Here is a 26,061-nt window from a genome sequence, read left to right as displayed (position 1 = left end):
TGGAGCTTCACAAATAATCTTTTATATATATTTTATATCTTCATGCTGATTTTTTATTATGGTTTATGACTACACATATGTGTCCCTGGATTTTGCTGGTTTTGGGTTTTATAAATTTTTGCACATAATGTATATATATATATATATTTTATCTTTTGGACATTAAGGTTTTTTTTTTATGGTACATGGATCCGATGAGGTTTATCTCTCAAGGTTATTCTTATGCACACATATATATGTGAGGTTTATTGGGATTCACTTAAAATGTATTTTTATCTGTGTATTACACTTTTTTTTTTCTTTTTTGCACATTGGTATGGATGCATGGAGCCTGCATTATTGGGGTAACTAACCCTTCCGTACTGGCATGCACATTGCCACTATATTCATCCTTATAAGTTAGCCAGTAGGTAGCGCCACCAACCCCACACCTGCACATCATTACTTTCTTCAGTTCCATTCCAGGGACTGATTAGGGGAGGCTGCAACCTGCTATAATATTGTTGCTATCCTGAGCGCGGAGTTTCTCTCTATATAGATGTGTAAGGAGGTGCATTGGTGGGACAGAAGAGCAGGGGGCTACAGTGGTTGGGCTGAAGAGCAGGGGATACAGAGGTGGGGCAGATGTATAGGGAGGTACAGTGGCGGGGCAGAGGAGAAAGGAGGTACATTGGTGGGACAGATGTACAGGGGGTTACAGTGGTGGGGCAGAGCAGCAGGGGGGTACAGAGGTGGGACAGATGTTCAGGAGGTACAGTGGTGGGGCAGATGAGAAAGGGGGTTACAGTGGTGGGATAGATTAGCAGATAAGTTCAGTGTTAGGACAGATGAGATGTTTCAGCGGTGAGACAGACGAGCATGGGGGTACAGCGGTGGAGCAGATCTGCAGGGAGGTACAGTGGTTGGGCAGATGAGAAAGGGGGAACATTGGTGGGTCAGATGAGCAGGGAGTTACAGTGGTGGTAAAGAAGAGCAGGGGGTACAGTGGTGGAGCAGATGTGCAGGGGGGGTTACAGTGGTGGGGCAGATGAGAAAGGGGTTGCAATAGTTGGGCAGATGAGAAAGGGGTTGCAATAGTGGGGCAGATGAGAAGGGGGTTACAGTGGTGGGGCCGATGTGGAGGAGGGTAGTACAGTGGGGGGGGCAGATGTGGAGGAGGGTAGTACAGTGGGGGGGCAGATGTGCAGGGTGGTACAGTGGGGAGGGCAGATGTGCTGGGTGGTACAGTGGGGAGGGCAGATGTGCTGGGTGGTACAGTGGGCAGGGCAGATGTGCAGGGTGGTACAGTCGGGGCCAGATGTGCAGGGTAGTACAGTGGGGGGGGGGGCAGATGAGAAGGGGGTTACAGTGGTGGGGCAGATGTTGGGGAGGGTAGATGTGCATGGTGGTACAGTGGGGAGGGCTGATGTGCATGGTGGTACAGTGGGGGGGGGGGATGTGCAGGGGGTACAGTAGTGATCTCAGGCGTGAGAGTGCAGGATTTTAATTTCTCACTACTAAAGTAGTTTACAGTATTTACTGTATAAAAAAATCCTTTTCGTGATTGAGAGTGTGTAGTTTTTTTTATATAAAATCGCCTTGCTCAATTTCTTTGAAAAACATTTTTCGGCACACTGTGCTCAAAAGGTTGCCACCCCTGCTACACAAATCTATCAGTTTGTCAGCTGATGAATCACTTTATATTCCAAATACAATTATAATTTTCATATCCTGCATGCAATACAGTGGAATGCTATGATTGTTGTGACAACTGTAAACTTAATTGGCTTATTACAGCTACAAAAACAAATAAAGCTGAAGTAATTGAGCGCTGTTAATTTTCTGATTACTGCTTTAGAGGACCCTGTTGTCTATAAATGTAGCCAATCTCATCTTAGTTAGTTTTTGAAATTAGCCTGTTCCTTCTTTCTCAGCATCTTCCTCTTCTCTATTTGACAGGCTACAAGATGACAGCAATTTAGTTACTTTGTTTCCTCTGCTGTCAGTGAAATAGTCAGAGACACCTCACTCATTTCACCAGCCGGCTTATAAAATGCCCTTGTCTCTTGTATTTCCTTAACAGGATAACTGGCAGAAAAGCATTAGAATGCTGGAAAACAAAGCTGACCGATTATCTGAGAAATCAATATTATTTTTAATCTCCCTCTTGTTTTTTGATGTCTTGTTTCCCATAAAACATCCTGCGGCATTCTAAATTAATTCAAAAGCATTTCAGTAGATTAATTGAAGAGAAAAATCTTAAAGGAGACCTATTAGATCAATAAAAAAACTCCTTCTGAAAAGGCTAGTTACCGGTCATGCTGATCTTCGGCTTCTTTTGAGCAGCAGTCCCAAAATGTGTATTGTTTGAGTATCTGAAACTATTGGAGAGGTTTAACATTACTAGCAGTTTTTGAAAGGTGTCAGCAATTTCTGCCTCCATATTTTTTTGAATGGAGTAAAACTGAAGTGGGTATATGAGAACTGAACAAGTAAGGCCTCATGCACACGAGACGCTGTTAAACGCGCATTCAGAGGCAGTTGGACACTTTTTTCAACTGCCCCTTAACTCATTCAATGTTATCCTATGTGTCCATGTACACAGTCTCCTTTTTTGGCATTTTTAGACAGTTGTGTTTAACCTCGTTTTTCCAGAAGCAAAAAAATGGGTCCAGACGCAAAAGTTTTCCACGTTTTGGACGCCAAACGTGGCTAAACACCGGTACCGCGTTTAGCCACGTTTGCGCTTATAGGTATTTTTAAAGGAACCCTATTTTTTGGACCAGAAAACACAGAAATATGATGAACTGCAGCAGAGAATGACATTTTGCGATTTGGGACCCCATATCTCGGGGCTACTTGGTGCTAGGAACCCAAATTTGGTATGCAAACATAGTGGAACTAGCACTACAACATATCCAAATCTGGGGTTCCTAGCACCAAGTGGCCCCGAGATACGGGGCCCAAAAGTTGGGTCGCAAAATGTCATCTTCTGCTCTGCGGCAGAGAATGACATTTTGTGACCTGAATTTGGGGCCCCATATCTCAGGGCCACTTGGTGCTAGGAACCCCAAATGTGGTGTGCAAACACAGAGGAACTAGCACTACAACCTATCCAAAGTTGGGGTTCCTAGCACTAAGTGGCCCCCAGATACGGGGCCCCAAAGTCAGGTCGCAAAATGTCAAGCACTTTTCTGCAGCAGAGCATGACATTTTGTGATCCGACTTTGGGGCCCCGTATCTCGGGGCCACTTGGTGCTAGGAACCCCAGCTTTGGATATGTAGTAGTGTTCCATGGTGTTAGCACACCAAATTTGGGGTTCCTAGCATCAAGTGGCCCTGAGATACGGGCCCCAAAGTTGGGTCACAAAATGTCCATCTCTGCTCTGCAGACGCTTCTAGATGCAAACGCGGTAAAACACCGCTAAACACGGCATAACGCGGCATGCAGACACGGCAAAACGGGCGTTTCTAAACACCGGTTTCAGCTTTTAAAAACATGTTCAGCAGAGTTTGCACCGGTGTCTCGTGTGCATGAAGACTTAGTGATCATTGTACAACAAATCTGCCTTGGCTGTTGGATACCCCAACTTTGTTTCCTTTGTGTGTGTGGGCATATTTTTCTTGTCGGTCTTTTTTTGTTTATAGCACAAAAAATAAAAACCGCAGAGGTGATCAAATACCACCAAAAGAAAGCTCTATTTGTGGGGAAAAAAGGACATCAACTTTGTTTGGGTACAGCGTTGTACGCCTGCGCAATTGTCAGTTAAAGCGACGCAGTGCCGTATTGCAAAAAATAGCCTGGGCATTAAGGGGGTAAAACCTTCCAGGGCTGAAGTAGTTAATGGGACGCCTGGTGATGCGGCAGTAACACAAGAAGGTGGGGGATGTGGCAGCAGCAGGTGAGTGGATGCCCACTAACAGGCGCTGCCATGATGGATCTGAAATGACAGGACTTATTCTTGCTGGTAGTTAGTGTGAAATAACTATTGAGGAATGTATCTGAATTAATTATTGGTTCCTGAACTTTAGCTTTACAACGCGCCTTACCAATGCATCTGCATTGCAGGACATCACAACGCACAGTGCTGCAAAAGCAAGGGTTGCATATGCAATGATCTGTAATGATCAAGTATGGCTGCCCCCGTGTGCATATATTGCTACAAAAAAAAAATAAAAAAAATAGTACACACTAATATTTACATCAAGCCAACTACGTTCACACAGTTGCCTAAAACAAAAGAAAAGTGTGAAAACTCCTACTTTTTTTGTAAAATGACTTGGATTGTATTGCAGGGAAATATTCATCTTCTTTTCACCATTTTCTTTATAATCCCTCTTCTTCCAGACTAGTAATCCTCCTGATGGCAGGTTATAGCAATATGACAATGGGTGACCGCCTCTGGAACTTCACCAAGATGAGAGAGGCACTTAAAATGCTTGGCAAGGATTTGATGATATGAATGGCAGAGATGGCACCATTCATGTCACAGAGCTGTGAGCCAGGAAATTTGATTTGTCGGCCAGTTATGAGTCACCTTGAAGTTTGTCCCACTCAATGATCACTGTCACAGTGCGATTGTTCCTGGTACTAGTAGTGATACTTCTTAGAAATGTGTTGCTTGTAACTGTAGTGAGCACAGCAGCTTTCTTTGATGGAGAAACAGCTGCAGTCTGTTTAAAATCTAGATATAGTTATAGAATGAAAAGTTGTTGTTTGAAGTCTAACAATAGTTCTAGCTAACATCTGTGCATACCTGGAAGGACACATCACCACCTATTACAGACTAGCAGTAGTTGATGGAATACGTAACGCTATATCGTGCTTAAGACCAAGGGAAGCCACTTTGGATGCTCTTGCTTTTTGTTTCTGTAAAATCCAATGCAATATGGCAACCTGGAAATATTATTTCTCCTGTGTGCGATTGGCTCACTGACTTTCCTTCAAGTCTGCACTACAAGTCCGATTTTAGGCATCCTCTGCAACAAAGTATTTATTTTTGCTGAGATGCTTCTACAAAGTTGATTGTAGCGCTGTTTTAAAATTTATACTTTTTTTTTTTTTTTTAATAATCATGTTAAACTTGCTCTTTGCAATGATAGCTGCTTGCTTGCTAGGGGGGCAGTCGTGCGCACTTCTGTGACACGTTCTGCCATGTAGAGCAGGTCTGGGCCCCGCTCCCTCTACACTGGCTGCTGCTGTGTCTGAGCAAATGAGGATGGAGAGAGCCTTCGTGCTTTCATGCACATTGTTGGATCGGGCTCAGGTATGTATTTTGGGGACTATGGGGGAGGGGACTGCATGCAGAATGCTTTTTTTTTTTTTTTTTTTCTTTTTTACCTTGCATAGAATGTAGTAAGGTAAAAAAAAAAAACTATCTGCCTTTTACAACCACTTTAATTGCTTCTAAATAGGTGCAAGTGCATCAGCTGATTAATAATGGAAAAGTCCTCCTCATTCAGATTCACTCTGTACATTGACATAAAAAAAAACAGACAGCTATCACTTCAGAGCAGAAACGGGTAGGAATCCAATGTTTGTTGAAAAATCCCTGCAATATATTTTGGTCACCTATAAGGGAATATTTTATTAAAAAAAAAAAGTGGCATTACTCTTTAAACTTATTATGGCATTAGGGTTTTGTGGCTACTTTTATTTTATTTTTATTGAAGTAGCAAATGAAAGGTCCTCAAGGCATAAGAAAGCCTAAAAGCACATGTGTTCTTTGCATATATTTATTAAAATGTACCTCATGGTTACAATACAGATTGATGTCATTATCTGTTAAGCCAATCAAACAGTGGAGGCCTGATGACCTCAAACTCCCAAGATGCACCTGGGCAGCCTAGGCAATGTGCGTATAGGAAGTGCTAGAGGTCCATCTCTGTTTTATACTGTATATCCTAACCAGCAGCGACTGGTTGGAAAACAGTGCACTCATAAACCCCCCCCACGCGTTGGGTTGGTCAGTCGGCCAGTGCACTTTCAGCATCCATGGCATCACGGGCGGCTTCCCGCGCTCTCCTTAGCAGGCATCACAGCGGCAGGCATCGCGGCCAGCTTCTCCTGTCCCCGCTCTGCATCTTATGTCTCCTCCCTCCTCGGCACCCAATCAGAACACTTCTCCTTTCGGCCAATCAGGAAACGGGTCTCAGACCCGCTTTCTGATTGGCAGAGAAGAGATTCAGTGTCAGAATAGTGAATATTGATTCGCTATTCTCATATACCTGGGTGGGCTCCAAGCGCATTCTCTGCGCCCCGAGCCAACCCTATTACAGCCTCTGGCTCTAATCGGTACTTCAAAAAAACACCCACCCAGCATTGGAATTCATACATCCAGCACCCTGAAAGGGGCCGGACACATGGATTGGAGGGGGGGTTGCCCTTAATGGACAGGCCGCCTCTGATCCTAACATTGTATAGGGTTTTCACAATCTGTTGCATTGTTTCCTTTGTTTTGTGGGTACACTTATGGGACTGTACACTGACTACTTCCAGACTTTAGGTTTTAAGTTGTCTTAGAAAATCATAAATATAACTGTAAACATATGTGCTTTTACAAAATGACAAATCTTCTGTTTTTTGTTTTTTTTATTTAATTTTTTTTTCTGTCTAGCCTTGTATATACTACACTAGCAGTTTGTTAATGATGAGGCTATCAGTGTATGTAATAGTGTTCCACATGTTAAGATAATTTCCAGTGTTTCTGTGGAGGTGTTTTGTGTTTGATCGGTTCTTGGCTTTAGGCTGTACAATACTTAATATTCCATACAGGCAGGGAGGCTAACTCCTTCCATCCCCACAGTTACACCATCCCGGAGCACTGAGTGCTTAGAATCAATCAATGTAACAGCAGCCTATGAAATGCAATTGCTTTTTGCTTTCTTCATCCAATATTGTTACAGTATTATCCAGGGATCACTGTAAAGCTTGCACGTTATATATGCAATAGTGATTTTTCTACACACAAATCAAATAACAGAATAAAACAATAAATCTGTCTTCTGTTTAACTTGGTACTTGTGTCAGTCATTTAGATACCTTTTTAAAGGAGCAGTAGCATTGGTTTAAGTTTAAGTAACCTGGATATGTTGAAGGATGTACTAACCTACATTAAGGCCCCATTCACACCTCAAACGCTGGAGGAGATAAAATGATTCTCTATGGAGTTTGTTCACATCTCCACTACAAGTCGCCTGATGCTCAAAACCATTCTGGAGCTTTTTTGTGGCTCAAATCCTGCAGATTGGTGCTTTTTTGATGCGTTTTTTTTTTTTTTTTTTTTGTTCCGTGGAAATGCTCGATATGAGTGTGTTTTGTGCGTTTTTCTGCTCAAATGCAATACCTAACCACGTCAGGCCCAAGGACGTCATATGACATCCTGGACTGAGTGGGGTTATCTGAATGATGCCTGTAACTGCCTGTGCTTCCCTGCCCTGTAAGAATAATCATAGCAGCAGTTCAGTCCCTTGATCGTTTTTACAGACCACGGGCCTCCCACCGCCCTCCAGTGCTTCTACCGGCGCGCCAATCGCATGAGTAATCTGTCGGCACCGGAAGTTTGCCATAAAGATTTCTGGTGACTAGATGCTCCCCGGTAGTCTTTATGATATTCGTAGGCCCGGTGCTCGCAGTTTTAAACACGGCTGTGTACTCGACAGGAAAGGCCGAGACTAGAGCTGCACAATTAATCGGTAAAAAATCGTGATCTCGATTCACCTCCCCTGACGATCTCTCCTGCAGAGGTTGCTGATTCTTTCATATAAACAACTGAAGAGGCTTTATCTGCTCACTCAGCTGTCAAAAGAAAGCATCTGGGCATTCTGCCAAGTCTTTTAACTTGAAACATTGTAACTAAGCTCCTTCTTAGATCAAAGGGATAAAGGACTGTGTAAATAAATAATCAGGGCAGTCTGACAAGTTTTCAACAGCCTGTAAATGCAGGAAGTTTAACCACTTGAAGTCTAAATCTTTTTCTGACACTTCTTTCTTAAGTTAAAATCAATATTTTTTGCTAGAAAATTACTTGGAACCCCCAGACATTATATATATTTTAGCAGAGACCCTAGGGAATAAAATGGCAATTGCTGCAATATTTTATGTCACACTGTATTTGCCCAGCGGTCTTTCAAATGCAATTTTTTGGGAAAAAATACACTTCAATGAATAAAAAAAAAAAAAAAACGAAACCGTAAAGTTAGCCCATTTTTTTTTTGTTTTAATGTGAAAGATGATGTTACGCCGCAAGAATCGTGAGAGAATCATGATCTATATTCTAAGCAAAAAAATCGTGATTCTCATTTTAGCCAGAATTGTGCAGCTCTAGCCGAGATCGTTTTTTTTTTAATTTTTTTTTAATCTCAGCCTTTCCTGCCTAGAGGAGAGATATTGCATCTTATTGACCCCACATCTCTCCATAAAGAGGACCTGTCATGCACTATTCCTATTACAAGGAATGTTTACATTCCTTGTAATAGGAATAAAATTTGCTGCTTTAGTTTACTTAGGAACATTCTTATTGTATGAGTGCATTTTCTCCACAAGTTATGGAAACTTGGTTATCTCTATATGAAAGTGTAACGCTGTTCCATATTGATGGGAGAGTTTCCGTTCTCTTCGCTGCCCCTCTCCCAAGCGATCTAGAATGGTGAGTGCAAGACCCATGCAAGTCTATTGTCCAGCAGCAGGTTATGACTTGGGTGAAAGACAGAGTGTGTGTGTGTGTGTGTGTGTTCTTAAAATTATAATGCCAAATACCATGTTTGCTGAGCCCTGCTTGTCCTGTCATGTGACATTCCTATGCTTCCCTTCCCAAGTAAGTGAGTACAGTGGGAGGGACTGAGATTTCTCTCTGAATGCAAGCTAGCAGAGGGAGGTCACATGTATGCACAGCAGGGCTTTGCAAAGAAGGTATTAAGCATTATAATTTTAGGAAAAAACACACACTGTACTGAACAGGGACCTAAAACAGAGGATCAAAGTAATTTATATGTTTGTTACCCCAAACACTTCATATTTCTGATATGTGCCTGCTGTACCATGTACTTGTATGAGAAAGTATCCTGTTCTCTTTGTATTGCTTCCTATGTGTGAAATCCCTGGTGATCCTGCCAGTCCCCTTGCTTTCCTATTAAAAACTGAACACACTAAGCAGGAGAGCACACCGTGGTCAGTAATCTAGCTATGCTGGGAACTCTGTGTACTTTCCTCCAGTGATCAGACTTGTCCCCCCCGCTGCACAGCCATTCACTGGGAAGCTCAGTGTGCTGCTGCTTCCTCCCTCCAGCTATTATGCAGCTGAGAACAGAGGGAATGTGATCACTTACAAAAAAAAAAAAAAAAAAACGCATTTTCTAATCATGTGTTTTTATTATATATGTATACAAAAATGTTTTGCCTTTCATTTCTATGTTAAACTGAATGTGTTGTTTTACAAGGTGATTGTTTACAATTACTTTAATACATATTTCTTTACTTTACAAGCACTGAGGCAGCTGCACGGAATATAATTACACAGGCAAGAGAGGAGATATCTGGATGACAGAGGCACATAAACTGACCAAACTATCAGATCAGCAGCCATGATAAATGTGGTCAATTTACAGAGGGGAAGGCAGTTTGTTTGTTTTTTTTTTTGTTTGTTTTTTGTTTGTTTATTGTTTTGTGTTTTTGGGTTACAACCACTTTAAAAGAAGCTTTACATTTTACTCCCCAAATGGTTTGTAATGTTTGGCCAGTCATTTTTGTGAAACCACAGGCTGTTAACAGCTCCTTTTGCAGCAATTTAGGTTTTCATTTCTTTGGATTACAGAAGTTTTTACGATTACCTTTTTTGTATTTTCATAAACTGGTTGATACGGTGTAGCATAGTTGTGCTACATTTTATTGGAATGACTGTACCATAGAAGGCTTTAGCCGTTGAAGTAATAAATCACACTTACTGTGACCCAACTTGGATTTAGGCCTTTCAGGCAAGCGGGATTATCAAAATAAATGTCTTTCCTGATTACTTCACATGACCATTTTAAGATAAGTGCTGTGTAAGTGGTGCTGATGCTGGTCATCTGTACAACACCGCTTGAAACTGATATATTACCAGTAATATCCACGAAGAAAAAATATCCATCTTTCATGGCTCTCGGTCCACAGCAGGACCTTCTCGGATGATTTTTTTTATAACACAGGGCTTTCCTGCAGGCCAGCACTAAGTAAATGGGCTGCAAACCTACTGTGACTTAGATTGCCTGATTTATTATGTAATGATTGGTGTAGTATTAAGCTGCTCTACAATTCTCTATCTGTAGGATTATGTATTTTAAAAAATGAAGACAATTTAGAGCATAACTCGGACATTACCATTTATTTCTAGCCCTACCAACCTTTATCTCTTTCTATTGTGGGGTTATGCAGTGGTCATTTTTACTTTGTAGTTTTAACGTAAACTCCCCTCAGATCCAGACAGCTTGAATTAATACTCAGGAAGAAATACTTCAGCGTGGATTTTCAAGTGGACTTGAAAATTAAGTCCATTGAAAGTAGCAGTTCATTTTATATGCAAATCTTGGCTTTTTGTTTGAATCTTGGGTGACTCTGCCCTACACCACCTACTGCCCCTCATATTAAAATGCTGATAGGAAGGCTGAAAAGGGCAGAAGGGAGTAAGGCCAAGCTTGCTAATTACAGGGAAACTGAGATTTTACGCATACTTTTAGCAGTTTTGCTAACTTTTGCATGTTTTTTACACTAGGAAGCCTTCTAACTATGCATTTTAGTCTGAACTCTTCAGGTTTGGATAAGTATAGTCTATTTGCATTTTTACAGGCATGCTCTTTAATATTTTTTTGTTGTATTAAATATAGATAATTGTAAATTAGCCACTAGAGGGAACAAACACCCAATTTTCATTCACTCTGTGCCTCCTTAAAGTGTCAATAAATCCACATGATAAAGAACAAGCAATAAATGCTGACAAGCTGTTTATATTCAGTCACTATGAGATTGTTTGTTTTTCTGTATTCTGCAAAAAAAACTTGTTGATCCTGCTGTTCTCTTTTGTCCAAGTCCCCAGTTTAGCTAATGATGTTGCAGAACAGTGTTGGCAGTTCTGCACATGCTCAGTTTTCATTGAGTTTCTATGCTGAGTTTCCTCCCTATCACATCTGAGCAGCCCATGTGACTATAGAGTCACACCTGTGGGTGTATACACAGAAGTAAATGACATCCCATTCCCTCCCCCACGCCCACTTACCAGCTAAACACAATGGGGGCGGGATATTGCATGTACATTTAATGGAGGCTTCACCTCCCTCTTATTCTAAGAAACATGCTGGAGAATCCTGACAGCCTGTGACTGGCAGAAAGCCAACAAAATGTTATTGCAAAATAAAGATTTTATTTATATAATATATATTTGTATGACCATTGGAAAACCATGTATTCATATTAATCATTTATTTATACTCTGTATTAGAGGTCGACTGATATATCGGCCGGCCGATATATCTGCCGATATTTGGTGTTTTTTACTTAATCTGCATCGGCAGATTGTGCTGATAAAAAAGGCCAATATCAGCGGACTTGCAAATGACTTCTGTAATAGAAGTCAATACAAGTTGCCTGAAAACTTCTGTGAAGAGACTACTCTCCTCCTCTGGGCAGCCTGCCAAATCTGATAAAAAGAACCTGAAGGATACAATGTTTACACTTTGAATGAACTGAGCTCTGTGTGTAGAAGCTCTCAGTTTAACCATTTAAAGACTAAATCTTTTCTGACACTTGTTGCTTACAAGTAAAAATCCTGTATTTTCTGCTAGAAATATATTTTTTAGCAGAGACCCTAGGAAATAAAATAGCGGTTGTTGCAATATTTTATGTCACACGATATTTGCGCAGCGGTCTTTCAAACGCAATATTTTTTTTAAAAATACACTAATTAAAAAAAAAAACTAAGCAGTAAAGTTAGCCCATTTTTTGTCATCCAAAAGTTTTGATTACCTGTTTTTGTGTATTTAATATTTAAGATAGTTTTTTTTTTTTTTAGTTTTTTTTAATCTAAATTCTACATACAAGTGAACTGATTTGGAGGTTTGTTTTGTTTAATAAATGTTTAAATGTTAAAAAAAATTTCTGTATCACTTAAGGTTGCTTTCACACTGGAGCGGGCATGCATTGACGGTAAAATGCTGCTAGTTTTAGCGGCGCTTTAACTTCATTTTAGCGGCGCTATTCGGCTGCTAGCAGGGCGCTTATAACCCAGCTAGCGGCCGAGGAAGGGGTTAAATGCGCCCCTGAAGCGCCGCTGCCGAAACGCTTTGCAGGCGCTTCGGCAGCGGTGCGCATTCATTTCAATGGGCAGGAGTGGTGGAGGAGCAGTATACACCGCTCCAAAGATGCTGCTTGCAGGACTTTTTTTTTTTTAACATCCTGCCAGCGCATCGCCTCAGTGTGAAAGCCCGAGTGACTGCAGGGGAGCCGTTTTACAGGCACTTTACAGGCGCTATTTTTAGCCCAAAAGCGCCTGAGAAACGCCCCAGTGTGAAAGGGGTCTAACTGTGAGATTTTATGAGATGAAGGGGAAAAAAAAGAAAAAAATCGGCCTAATATATCGCCCCAAAAAAATCGGCATCACATATCGGCCACCGCGATTTCTAAATATCGGCATCGGCCAGAGAAAAACCCATATCGGTCGACCTCTACTCAGTATCTCAAAAACAGTTTTTTATATTAGACATGTGACCAGTAGCAGAGGACTAGAAGATCCTCCTGCTTATCTTTTCCTGCAGACAGGCTGGGAAAGATCTGGGTCATGTGACAACTCAATATCGATTAGAAAAAAGGTAGTTCGATTTTTTTAATGAAAATAATGACAGTACTATAATCCATAGACAGAAATAGAAGGGATGATGATGTAAATTATACAGTGTGTTTAGTATCACTTTAACAACTGTTAATATAGCAAAATTGAGTTGATTTAATTCACCATTTAAATTTTAATTTAAATCACTAGTAAAAAGGCTTGATTGAAATTAACTTGATTTTAAATCATCATTTTTAAAGAGAACTGTCATCTCTGTCCTACAGCAGCTCGTCCTCTGACCCACTGTTGACTCACCGACAGTCCCATTCACTTTAATGGGAGGGCTGGTGATGTGTCAGTGACACAACAAGGTGAGGGACGTGGCGGCAGCAGGTGAGTGGATGCCCACTAACAGGCGCTCCCATGATGGATCTGAAATGACAGGTGCTCTTTAAATGTAAGGAGTTATTCTTGCTGGTAGTTAGAATCTTTAACATTTGCAAACAAAATGAAGGTTTCCCATTTAGTATAATAAGCTGTCAGGTTAGTAAAACAGCGATATCAGAACCGATTCAGTCATACAGTTTTAAGTGTACATAGATTTGCAAAACAATGGGATAAAGAAATATTCCTGAACTTTGTTTTATCTCATGGTTACTGTGAAATTGTGTGAATGCACCAATGCAGTGCATGTTATCTCAGCTTGCAGAGCTTGGATTCATAAAATGAGTTTACCAAAAGTGTAAATATTACAGAATTTACAGCCTCATGCTACATAACTAAGCTCCATTTCATGCTGAATAAACTAAATTATTAATGTATCTTAAATGGAAAACTTTCTTTAGATAGATTTTTACTTCAAAAGCATTTTATTAAAATTTGATAAAAGATTTTAAATAAAAGCATTGACTTTTATCCACCCTGTTGACCACACAGAGGGGAAATTGTTTTTGGTCAGTTGTCCAACTCCGTAGCCTTGCATTGTGCAGAAAGGCAGTTAGAACAATTAAGTAGCACTATAATCAGAGCCTGCATATGAAATTAGCAACTATGTTTTTTTTTTTTTTTTAATTAAACATTACTCCACATTATTAAGGGCCCTTTCACCCAGATCAGTTTTTTTCCTTTTTGCTTTACCAAAAGCAGAAGAAAAATGCATGACTATTAAATTACATGGAACTCTTTACACCAGTCAGTTGCTAGGTCCATTGCGCTTTTAAAAATCATGCTTGCTGCTTTTATTGTGAATGTTCGTGGGCCGAAAAAAATGCGCATCCCCATTAAAATTGAAAACGCATCAAAACACACCTGCAGTTGCATTTTTTGGTACATTTTTTTAAGTCACGAGTCCATTTTTTTTTTTTTTCTCTTTTTCACAGGTGCAAAACTCGCCAGAAACGCAGCAAAAATGTTTTTACTGCACTTTTGGAATGGAGCAGTGTCAAACTGATCTATTTGTGCGTGCATATGTAAAAAAACTTGTTGAAATGAATACACATTCCTTTGGTACAAAACATTTTTTGCTTTTATCAGATTATTTCTGTGCAGACTACAGAAATTTATCCATTCATGGTTTTGTCTTTCAGCTTCATCTAGCAGCCCTGGCTTCTTTAAAAGGAGACATAGTTGAGCTGAACAAACGCCTACAACAGACAGAGCGGGAGCGTGATATCCTGGAGAAGAAGCTTGCCAAGTCTCAGGTAGGAGGTCTTCACCACTTTGAGTGCCGGGTCACACTACAGCAACTTGGGATCCGACTTATCAGACCTCAAGTTGCCCCAAGTTGCTGGACATAAGAAATGCCATAGAAGTGAATGAGAGCCATCTTAATGTACACTACTGAAGTTGCTCCGACTTCAGAAAAGGTTCCTGTACTACTTCAAGGCGACTTCTAGGCAACTTGTACCCATAGATTTCAATGGAAGTCGCCTCCAAGTCGGTTCTCCATCTATATTGAAGCAACTTTACAGGAAAAAGAAAATAATTTACCCATGTACTTCAAACGTTTACCCAGGCAATCCCCTCCCTCCCACAGAGCTGATTATTCTGTGATTGGCCATAGCCAAAGTCGCCTGTCCTGGAGGCAACTTGAAGTCGCATTGTAAGTTGCGCAAAGTCATGCTGAAGTCGCCTCCAAATTGCCTTGCAAAGTTGCGCTGTAAGTCGGGTTGCCCCTGTGTGAACCGAGCCTTAGGAGACTTGGAGTTTTTGGCACAGTCACTTCAGTGGTATAAAGCCATCCAGCTCCCGTGATCTGAAGGTTGTCTTTGGCTTCCTGTTCACTTTTTCTCCCCCAAGTATGAATGGAAGCACAATGTTTTTCTAATCATTCACACCTGCTTGTTATGGGACTGTGTCTAAAATAATAAATGTGTTCTGAAAGCATAAGTGGTTGGTTTCAAACAAGACTATAAATAGATGAAATTTCTTTATTTTTATATGATAACTAGTGGTTCAGCTTGTCATCATATTTTTTAAATATTCTTTTGGATATGTATTATAGGGTGTGACTGTATTGTGAAACTGACGATTGAAAGGTGTTGCTCACTGCAGGTCTGCTCACGATTATGGAAGGATTCTCTGATGAAGGTAGCGCAGGTCTTTAATTATGTGTCAGTCTTGTATAGCTGGCTTGTGAAATCGTCGCTGTATAGGGTGTGGTGAGGACAAGAGGTGACTGAAAATGTTGATTCTATCAAAAACACAAGAATTTTACACCACGGTAGGAACTCCTAAGAATTCACCGAAGAACTGTGGGAATCTTTATCTCTCGCTGATAAAAATCTTAGTGATCAGTGCCTCAGGTTATTTGCTGACATAAAACCAAGCACTGAGAGGTTGAATGTGCAGTTGTATTTAGATATATGAAGGTATTTTTCAGCTTAAAAGCTGCGTTCTAGTCTAACAAGCAGTGAGAAGCATCACTACCATGAAGTAATGCTCTCCTATATAATACAAGGGGTTGAATGGATGGGTTCTTGGCACTGGAGATTTTATTACTTGTTTCCTCTGGAGGACATAGAGTGGCTGCTCCTTTCACATGGTGACTCTGGTAAGTTTTAATACCGTATTTATCGGTGTATAACACGCACCGGCGTATAACACGCACCCCAAGTTTAGGAGGGAATTTTAAGGAAAAAAAACTTACATTTAAATGCCCATCATTGCAGCCTTCTCAGTGCAGCCTTGCCCCAGTGCAGCCTTCGATCCTGTGCTTCAAAATCGCCGACCGCGATTTGAAAATGGCGCCAAAATACACAGAGCCTGTCCTCGGCTCTTCTCGGCGGCTCTCGTTCACTTTCGGCTCCACTCGTAGTCCCGCCCGGGATGGGCGTGACTGTGAGCGGAGCTATCCGAACCTAGCCAAGTACACTCGGCTAGGTTCGGGCGGCGCTCGAGTGAAGCCGAAAGTGGCCGAGAAAAGCCGAGGACCGGCTCTGTGTATTTCGGCGGCGCCATTTTCAAATCGCGGTCCGCGATTTTGAAGATCTGGCAGCTCAGGATCGCAGGGGATCGGCGTATAACACGCACCCGCGATTTTCCCCTGATTTTAAGGGGAAAAAAGTGCGTGTTATACGCCGATAAATACGGTACTTAACCACCCAAGAAAGAGAATACAACTTTTCCTTTCATTCCTGAAGGATTCTTTTAACCAGGAATGAATGTCGGCCAGTTCAGCAGGGACCTTCCAAGATTCGATCCATGTATGGGCAAGCTGATTGACTTGGCTACAACCAGCCTGTCTGATTTCTAGCATGCAATTATTGCCAGCATATAATCACTATGTTTCACCTTTGCCTCCCCCCTCGACTGGAGGGATTCCCCCATCAACGCAGTCAGTGCTTGCAGGAAAGATCATCGCATCATCTATAGCTTGCTAACAAATGTGCCTTCTTACTGGTACAACTTCCTTTTAGCGTTTTGCACTGCAGTCCTGAGAAGATCATAGAATTAGATTTTCCTTCCACAGTCTTTTGCACAGATATCTTAAAGTGGTTGTAAACCCTCGCATATACCCAGTGAAGTGAATAACCTCAGTTGATATACAGAGATTAAACAAATCTCCCTCTCCCGTTTCATGTTCAGCTTTCTAGCAGAAGCCTGAAGGTTTTGTGCCAATATTGACTGGTATTTGGAACTGTTCATAATTCCCTCTACCTTGACTAAGGCCCCTGTTTCAGCTGAAGAAAAACAGCCCCAAAGCATGATGCTGTCATTACCTTGCTTCACGGTGGGTATGGTGTTCTTTTGGTGATGTGCAGTGTTGTTTTTGCGCCAAACATATCTGGAATTATGGCCAAAAAGTTCAACCTTGGTTTCATCAGACAACAACACATTTCAGATGTGTTTTTGCCAAATTTATCTGGGCTTGGATGTTTTTCTTTGTAAGAAATGGCTTCCGTCTTGCCACTCTACCCCATAGCCCAGACATATGAAGAATACGGGAGATTGTTGTCACATGTACCACACAGCCAGTACTTGCCAAATATTCCTGCAGCTCCTTTAATGTTGCTGTAGGCCTGTTGGCAGCCTCCCTGACCAGTTTTCTTCTCGTCTTTTCATGAATTTTGGAGGGACGTCCAGTTCTTGGTAATGTCACTGTTGTGCCATATTTTCTCCACTTGATGACTGTCTTCACTATGTTCCATGGTATATCTAATGCCTTGGAAGTTCTTTTGTACCCTTCTCCTGACTGATACCTTTTAACAATGCTTTGGAAGCTCTCTGCGGACCATGGCTTTTACTGTAGGATGCCACTAAGAAAATTGTCAGGAAGACCTGCTAGAACAGATGAACTTTTATTTGGGGTTAATCTTTAAATGATGGCTGGTGTGTACTGACTCCTATTTTTAACATGAGTTTGAATGTGATTGCTTAATTCTGAACACAGCTACATCCCCAGTTATAAAGCCTCGTGCACACGGTACAATTGTTGGCCAACCTAGCGTCTGATTTTGTCTTAAGGGCGTTTGCCAGGATCTTGTCTTGCATACTAACGGTACACAATTGTCGTGCAACAAACACGAACGTAGTGACGTACTACGAGGAATTTCAGCTCTTGAGCGCCACCCTTTGGGCCCCTTCTGCTAATTTTGTATTTGAGCATTGATTCCGAGCATGTGTGTTTGTACTTTTGACTTTTATGTGACGGATTTGTGTACTGACCATACGATAATCTGCTAACAGACCATTGTCTGTTGAAAATTTACTAGCCTGCCATCCAACATTTGTTCATTTGTTGGCCGGTCAGATTTTAGGACAACGGTCTGTCAACAAACAATCCCCTGCCAACAATAGCATCGTGTGTACGAGGCTTTAGAGGGTGTGCATACTTATGCGACCACATTATTTTTAGTTTTTTTTTTTTTTTTTTACTCCCCCTCCCCCTAAAAGATTTCAGTTTGTTTTTCAACTGAGTTGTACAGTTTATAGGTCACATTAAAGGTGAAAAAAGTTCTGAAATTATTTATTTGTCATTTTTTTTTACATCAGAAACCTGACATTTTAACAGGTGTGTGTAGACTTTTTAAATCCACTGTATGTGCTTTGCTTAAATTCCATGTCTGGGGTTTAAAACCACTTTAACTTTTAACAATAGCTTGCAGATCCCCGCATTTGTCTACTCTCAAGTCTCTTTTTGCAATAATGTCTGCTGTACTCAGTACTGCATGATCTTTGATTCTCTGTTTTATTAGGGACTTCAAAACTGGCTGCAGTGTTGTCACCACTTTTGCGGTTTGCTATTTTTGTGATTCTGAGCACGCTGTTCTCTCCAGCGCTATGCTGTCTGGTATCTTCAGACATGGTCACTACTGTCCCCTGGCTGCCATAGTGGAAACAAGCTCGAAAGAAACAAATAAATATCCTATAAAAAACTAATAAATACCCTCTAAAAATACCGAAAGCGTTATTAAACCCAAAACAAAAATGTAGTATATTGCAGCTTAACAATCATTAGATAGTGGTGGCTGCATTCATTTTCTTTTTTTTTCTTCTTTTTTCCTCCTGTTTTCACCCGGTGATCTTGCCAGTAGCTCACTACATGTATTAGAGTGCACACACTCTGGATGAAGGTGAAATAGTTACCTTTTAGGCAGCATTGTCAATCTGGAGGCAGTGTGTAGTGTTTGAGTACTTGTACAACTGCTCCGATAATAAAACCTTCATATATGTTCACATACTGTATGTGCGGGGCCAATTTGCAGCCCGATGTCAAGCCCCATCTGGTGCGACTTCAGCGGTTCAGGTGCAAATGTATGACCTTGGAAAGCTGACTTTTTTTTTTTTTTTTAAATCGCACTGCGGCCGGCCCGCACATATGTTAACTGGCTCCATAGCAAAGCCTTTTGGTTCACATGTCATGCAAATTGGATGCGGTTCAAAACGCATCCAGTTCACATATATGTGTGAACTAGGGCTGAAAATAAGTATTGGTGATTGGTATCGGAGAGTACTTGAGAAAATATCAGTACTCATACTTGATCTTAAAAAACTGGTATTAGTGCATCCCTAACTTTTACCCCTTCCTGACTCGAACAGCTCTATTGTCTCCCCTGTGGTCAACCACCAGTTGATGATCCTCCTTCTTCTATAGTATCTACCTCTCCATGTATGATGAGCTTCCTCCCTTTTTTTTGTTTTTTTACTCCTTTTCTTAGGATCCAAGATTAGTTCCTTCTATTCTGCTGCATGATCAGTTTATACTTGTTTCCCAGTGATGGCTGAGGAAAGAAGACATGTTTGACCAAATATGTTTCCATCTAGAATATTGTCTCATTGGACAAAAAAAAAACCATACCAATGTGTTGTGAATAACTCAAAGGGGCAAAAAACTATTCAGCCTACACTAACCAGTTATAAACATCCACACATTTGCTAGTAGCGGTCATTAACAGCCACATTTCTGAAACCGTTTTATGAATTTAGATCTACAAAATGAACTCTGGCTTCATTCCAATGTGTTCTTCTATAAATGTTCAGATAGACAATTAAAAATGAAATGGTTTTAAAGATGATGTCCAGGTTTTCTTCCACTTTGAATAAATAGCTTGGAACAAGCTGGCTCAAATTACCAATTTCCTTAACCAACACATGCACCCACTGGGCGTGCTATATCAACTATATGTAGCCTCAGCTACATACATACAGGGATTATCATTTACCACTGTGTATACACCCACATGTGTGACTCTATATTCACATGGGCTGCGCAGATGTGATGGCAAGGAAAAGCTCAGCATAGAAACTCACTGAAAACTGAGCATGCGCAGAGCTGCCAACACTGCTCTGCAAAATCCTTAGCTGAATTGGGGACATGTACAGAAGGGGGAGATAGAGAGCAGGTTTTTTGCAGAAAAACAAATCTCACGTGGTTATAGTCACACTTTAAGATTGTGCTTTAGGGGGGAAAAACTTGTAGTACACTAACTAAAATGTTATGTGGCTAATCTGATAAAAGCCAATTCACAAATTGTTGTCTGTTGCTTTCTAACTATTGCTTTTTATACAATTTTTTTTAGTATTTTGTGTAATTCAGGCTACATGTAGCAGAAATTATTCCATTTTTTTCAGGCCTTTCCTGAGCACGGCAAAGTTAATCTTTGTTGGCTGACAGTGTTCATATTTATTTGTAATTTACTATTCAGTGATTCAATTTCTTGTAGTACAGGAACTGGTTTTAAGAATATTTATGTATGGATGTTTGCATTAAAGGAGAATAGCAATAACTGTTGTTCAGTGCTGTTTATCTATTGCAATCATCACACACATAGGTGTATACAATAATAAATCTCTGTTGCAACAGAAAGGCTCCGACTGCTGTGGTTTAATAATGGTTGATAACTTGAGTTTTTATAGGGAGTACAAGGCCACATGAGAATTAAAATGAGGCATCCATCGTGAGCCTTCTGGGTTTATCCCTATAAATTATCTCAGAAACCCAGGCTGCAGTCACTTGTGTATTTACTGCTGCTTCTGAAGTCTACCAATTTCATCTCACTATCAATCTTCTCGTTACCTTGCAGTTAATGCTTGACCTGAATGGAGGGTCAGAGTCTACCTTGTCCAAATATTTATTTATCCCTTTTTTAACTATATTTGTCTTGGGATTCATTTCTTTGGTACACATGGCATACCATGAAAGATACTGGTTAAACAATTCACCAATAAAAAGTTCTGGACATGTCACAACTTTAAAGAGACGTTGGGGTTGATTGTGCAAAATCTGGTGCAGCTGTGCATGGTAGCCAATCAGCTTCTAATGCCTTGTTCAAGTAAAGGAGATGTCCGTCCAAAGCTCATTTGGCTGTACTTCTCCTGTGGATTACAGGAGTTATGTTCGTTCTGCACTCCTGTGACCCAGTCCGGGGTGGAGCAAGATTGCGAAGTCGCCATGAAGTCCGCCCACATGCCTGGATCGGCACCTGGCTCAGGCTCTGAGAGTCGCTGAGAGCCTGAGCTGGCTGCTCCTGCCCCTCCACAGCCCAGGGCTCCAATGAGTGAGCGAAAGGGGGACGGCAGGGCAGACAATTGTGACTGACAGTCACCAGCTCTCTGCTCAGGGAGCCATGAGAACCGAGTGATCGGCAGTGTTTGATTGCTTGGTTCTCAGTCTTAGAGCCGGTAGGGGACTGATGCTGCATCCACCTAGGTAAATATGATTCTGTAAAAAAACAACAAAACACACTTCTCTTTTTGAGCCGGTTCACACTGAGGCAGCACGACTTGCAGCGCGACTGCCTCAGCTGACCTGCACACCACAATAGCGGCGACTTGCAAAACAACTTTTATATAGAAGTCAATGCAAGTCGCCTCAAGTCGCCCCCAAAGTAGTACAAGAACCTTTTTCTAAGGCCCCTTTCACATTTATACGACTTGTCCCACGATCTTGTACTGCAAAATCGTATGACAAGTCATTCTCCATGATTTTCAATGATTACCTTTCATATTGGCACGACTTTAAGTCATGCCGACTTCAAAGTAGTCCCTGCACTACTTTGGTCCAACTTCCATGCGAGTTGATGTCCATAGACCTTAATGTTAAACCTTCAAGTAACATGCAAATCATACCTGAATAATATAGACACGATTTCAGTACGACTTTGTAAGTACAAGCTGAGAATGGTTAATGGCAAAATCGTACAAAGTAGTACTGCTCCCAATTCCGAAATCGCGGGACTTTGAAGTCACACAAGTGTGAAAGGGGCCTAAGTAAAATTGCCCTGATAAAATACCAAAGCTGGAAAAGCAACCTCCCCCCACACAGATCTCAGACAAAGCCATACTATAACATAAATGAGCCAAACGTTATCAAAAAATGCCAGCAGTCACCTTTTTTGCTGTATTTTTAAAATCAGGTAAAAAATAAAAAAATGTGATAAGTAAGTGCCGGTTCACACTAGACGCGGCACGACTGCCGGGGCGACTTGCAAGACGACTTCTGTATAGAAGTCTATGCAAGTCGCCCCCAAAGTAGTACAGGAACCTTTCTTCTAAGTCGTAGCGACGATTAGAACGGTTCCATTGTACAGAACGGAACGCGACTTGTCAGGCGGCTAAGTCGCCTGACAAGTTGTCCCAGTGTGAACCGGCTCTAAGGCTTTGACAAAAAAAAAAAAAAAACTCTGGAAGCTGATTGGTTTCTATGCACAGCTGCACCAGATTTTGCACTCTCCAGTTTTAGTAAATTAACCCTATTGGCCTTAAAGCGGACCTTCAGTCATTTTTTCATCTTTCCATCTGTTAAATCTTCTGTCCTTGTTTTAACTTTGGATAGTAACAATTTTTTTTTTCTGCCAGCAAATACCTCACACAGCCCACTTCCTTTTTCTTGTCTGGTCATTTGCCTAGGCTTATGATGACATATACAGCTCTCTCTCACTCTCATGAGAGTTTTCCAAGAAGGGGGGGTGTGAGTTATAAGAGAGCTGCAGAGCTGGAGGTGTGTCTCTGTGTGTCTGTGTAAATTCAGGAAGTGAACAGGCAGCAGCTTCAGCTGCCCACAGTTAAAATGGTTGCAGCCAGACTCAGAGGAGGGAGATTTCTGCAGCATATTTTGCAAGTACAGAATCGCAGTATATATATAAAATAATATGCAAAGTGGTTGGAGGGAGGCTTCAGAATGGCAAATTTGTTTTTATTACAAATTATGACTGCAATTCTTCTTTAACACTTTTCAGGCTTCTCACATACATAAAATGTTTGAAATTCGCACTTGGGCTCCGTTCACATATATGTGAATCAGATGCGTTTTGAACCACATTCAATTCACATAACATGTGAACCGGCAGCCTTCTCAAAGGGTGGCTGTGTTGCAGTTTTGAAAAGAGTTATGTCTGGTTCAGGTACGATTTCATGTAAAAATCAAAACTGCACCTGAACTGGTGAACAGAACCGCATCAGACTCCTACATTGAAACCACTGCATGTATATGAACTGAGCCTTACTGATACTGTGCTTGCTGTGTTTATTCTTTATGTCTTTTGTCAGTGAGTGGTCAGGAGTGTTGGTGGTTTTCATTAGCAGACAGTCAGCACTGCTCCTTCATGACCCCGACATCACCTGGCTGTCTGGATACTGCTTGCGAAGCTTCTATCTGGCACTGATTTCTTTCTTAGGTTTCACAGAGGTGAAGTACTGTATTATGTAGTTTTATATTTTCTACAAACCTGTCCGATACCTAAACCCCCACCTTTTGTGAATTACTGGAGATGGATATTACAAGATTTAGAAATTTAGTGTTAAAGTAAAGGAGCTTGGTGCAACCGAGGATCACACTTGCTTAAATCATTTTGTACTCACTGCACCAACTTGTATAAAAGCTGGTATTAGTGAAAGCCAAGTCTTAATAGTAGAATTTGTGGGGGCCTTTTTCAGCAGGGCTTAATGATGCTGATTGGAGGGGTTTGAGGGGGGGGGGGTTATTTCTGGGGTTGATAGGCAGTCAGTCATAGGTAAAATTGCAAACTAACCAGCTGTTTTCAATGCCTATGTGAATGAGCACAAGTGATCCACACCCAGGACCACCTGTGTAGGCAAGTGTTCTTTTGTACATGGTCTGGAGGTTTACATTCATGCCTGGTACCTATCATAGAGTTCTTAATACAGACAGATTCTTCCTGTTAAGAGGTTTTTTCCTGCCATTGCTAAAAGTTCAGGAGACCCTTCAAGGCTATATAGATATATAGATATATAGATAGAATAGAGATATGTAGATGTCTTACAGGAAGTGAAGGAGAGAGTGGCCAGACACATGCTTTGCAGGCCAGGAGGATTTGCTGCAGGCTGATTTTGTGCTGCATCCATCCTTCTAGGCTGAACAGGGACAATACAATATAGGCAAGTGTTACTGCACTGTGTAGCTCATGGTTTGTTATATTACTGTTACTCCTGTGTGGGAATCGGAGATATTATATCTGTGAGGCTTCTCTCATTCACTGAAACTTTCTATTTGCATACTGCAATATACTTGGGCTTTCCTCAAGTGTATGAGAGCACAGCTCATTTGATTATAACCTATCAAGTGACTGGTTTTGTGTTGAAGTGCATATCTGCCACTTCATTATTTAAAGCATCAGTGTCTCTTTTTGGTCTGGGGGGTTCCTAGCTAATATTATCCTAGGGAACGTTAAACAGCTCAGGGTAGCGACAGGATAGGCTTCCAACGGCCATTATGATAGGTAGCGGTCCGGTAGCATTGATAGCCTATAGTCAGGTTAGGTAGTCAGGTTAGGACCAAGAGATGGGCCTGATTTGCCTTGCAGGTGGCGTGTTCCAGACGACTTTGCCATCTGTGTTTTCGTCTGTATAAGCACCCCCAGGAAGCCACCGCTCCACAGATGCATCAATGTTTGTCCTCGCAAGCCAGCTCATCAGGAGCCCCTGCAACCGAACTGTGCCACAATACCTAATTGGAGGTATTGGTGTTAAAGTGGTTTTAAACCCCCAATGCGGAAGTTGTACCTATAGGTAAGCCTATAATATGGCTTACCTATATATATAGGTACAGTAAATATCTCCTAAACTTGTGCTGTTTAGGAGATATTTAACTTGTAGTGCGCTGTGCCGTTTCTCCACTAGCGAGTGCCATGACTGTCTGCTCCCACGTGCATGAGCGTGGCAGGTCACAGAGCCGGAATCTGCAGCCCCAGAAGTTAGAAGGGCGAAGATGGAAGCGGCCTCCAGCAGGGACATTGCGGGCTACGTTTGCAGGTAAGTGGCAAATAATGTGCTAGTATGTGATGTTTACTAGCACATTATGCTTATACTTTGCAGGGAACTAAAAAGGAAGTAAAACACATTAGGGTTTGCATGCTCTTTAACCGGTTCAATACCGGGCATTTTCACCCCCTTCCTTCCCAGACCAATTTTTAGTTTTCAGCGCTGTCGCACTTTAAACGACAATTGCGCGGTCGTGCGACGTTGTACCCAAACAAAATTGACATCCTTTTTTCCCCACAAATAGAGCTTTCTTTTGGTGGTATTTGATCACCTCTGCCGTTTTTATTTTTTGCGCTATAAACAAAAGAAGAGCGACAATTTTGAAAAAACACAATATTTTATACTTTTTGCTATAATAAATATCCCAATTTTTTTTTAAAAAAACAAATTTTTTCCTCAGTTTCGGCCGATACGTATTCTTCTACATATTTTTGGTAAAAAAAATCGCAATAAGCGTATATTAATTGGTTTGCGCAAAAGTCATATCGTCTATAAAATACGGGATAGATTTATGGCATTTTTTTTAAAAAATAATTTTTTTTTTTTTACTAGTAATAGCGGCGATCGCAATTTTTTTTCGTGACTGCGACATTATGGCGGACACATCGGACACTTTTGACACATTTTTGGGACCATTCACATTTATACAGCGATCAATGCTATAAAATTGCATTGATTACTGTGTAAATGTGACAGGCAGTGAAGGGGTTAACCACTAGGGGGCGGGGAGGGGTTAAATATGTTTCCTAGGGAATGCTTCTAACTGTAGGGGGAGGGGACGCACAAGGGGAGGAGACCGATCAGTGTTCCTCCGTTCTGGGAACACAGATCGGTCTCCTCTGAGCTGACAGGACGTGGATCTGTGTGTTTACACACACAGATCCACGGTCCGGCCCGGTTAACGGGCAATTGCGGGTGCCCCGCAGACATCGCGGCCGCCGGGCACACGCACCGGGTCCCGAGCAACGCGGCGTGCGCGCGCGCCCCCTAGGCGGACGGGAACCCGAGGCCGTCATATGACGTCCACCCAGGATGGGAGATCCCATCAGTGGACGTCATTTGACAA

The 26,061-nt window shown here is 41.5% G+C and overlaps 1 protein-coding gene across 3 annotated transcripts in view; it reads left to right on the top strand.

The window, feature by feature from the left end:
- MCC (MCC regulator of WNT signaling pathway) overlaps positions 1 to 26,061 on the top strand; it is a 530,407-nt gene that overhangs the window by 343,758 nt on the left and 160,588 nt on the right. For all 3 annotated transcript variants that reach the window (XM_073624625.1, XM_073624626.1, XM_073624627.1), the window contains one exon: positions 14,363 to 14,476. In XM_073624625.1, coding sequence (XP_073480726.1) covers positions 14,363 to 14,476 — 114 coding nt within the window. The remainder of the gene's footprint in view (positions 1 to 14,362; positions 14,477 to 26,061) is intronic.

Source organism: Aquarana catesbeiana, linkage group LG01 (assembly GCF_042186555.1).
Source record: "Aquarana catesbeiana isolate 2022-GZ linkage group LG01, ASM4218655v1, whole genome shotgun sequence".
NCBI classification, from domain to species: Eukaryota; Metazoa; Chordata; class Amphibia; order Anura; family Ranidae; genus Aquarana; species Aquarana catesbeiana.
The sequence above is the reverse complement of the archived record's forward strand: the minus strand, read 5'-3'. Positions and strand labels throughout refer to the sequence as shown.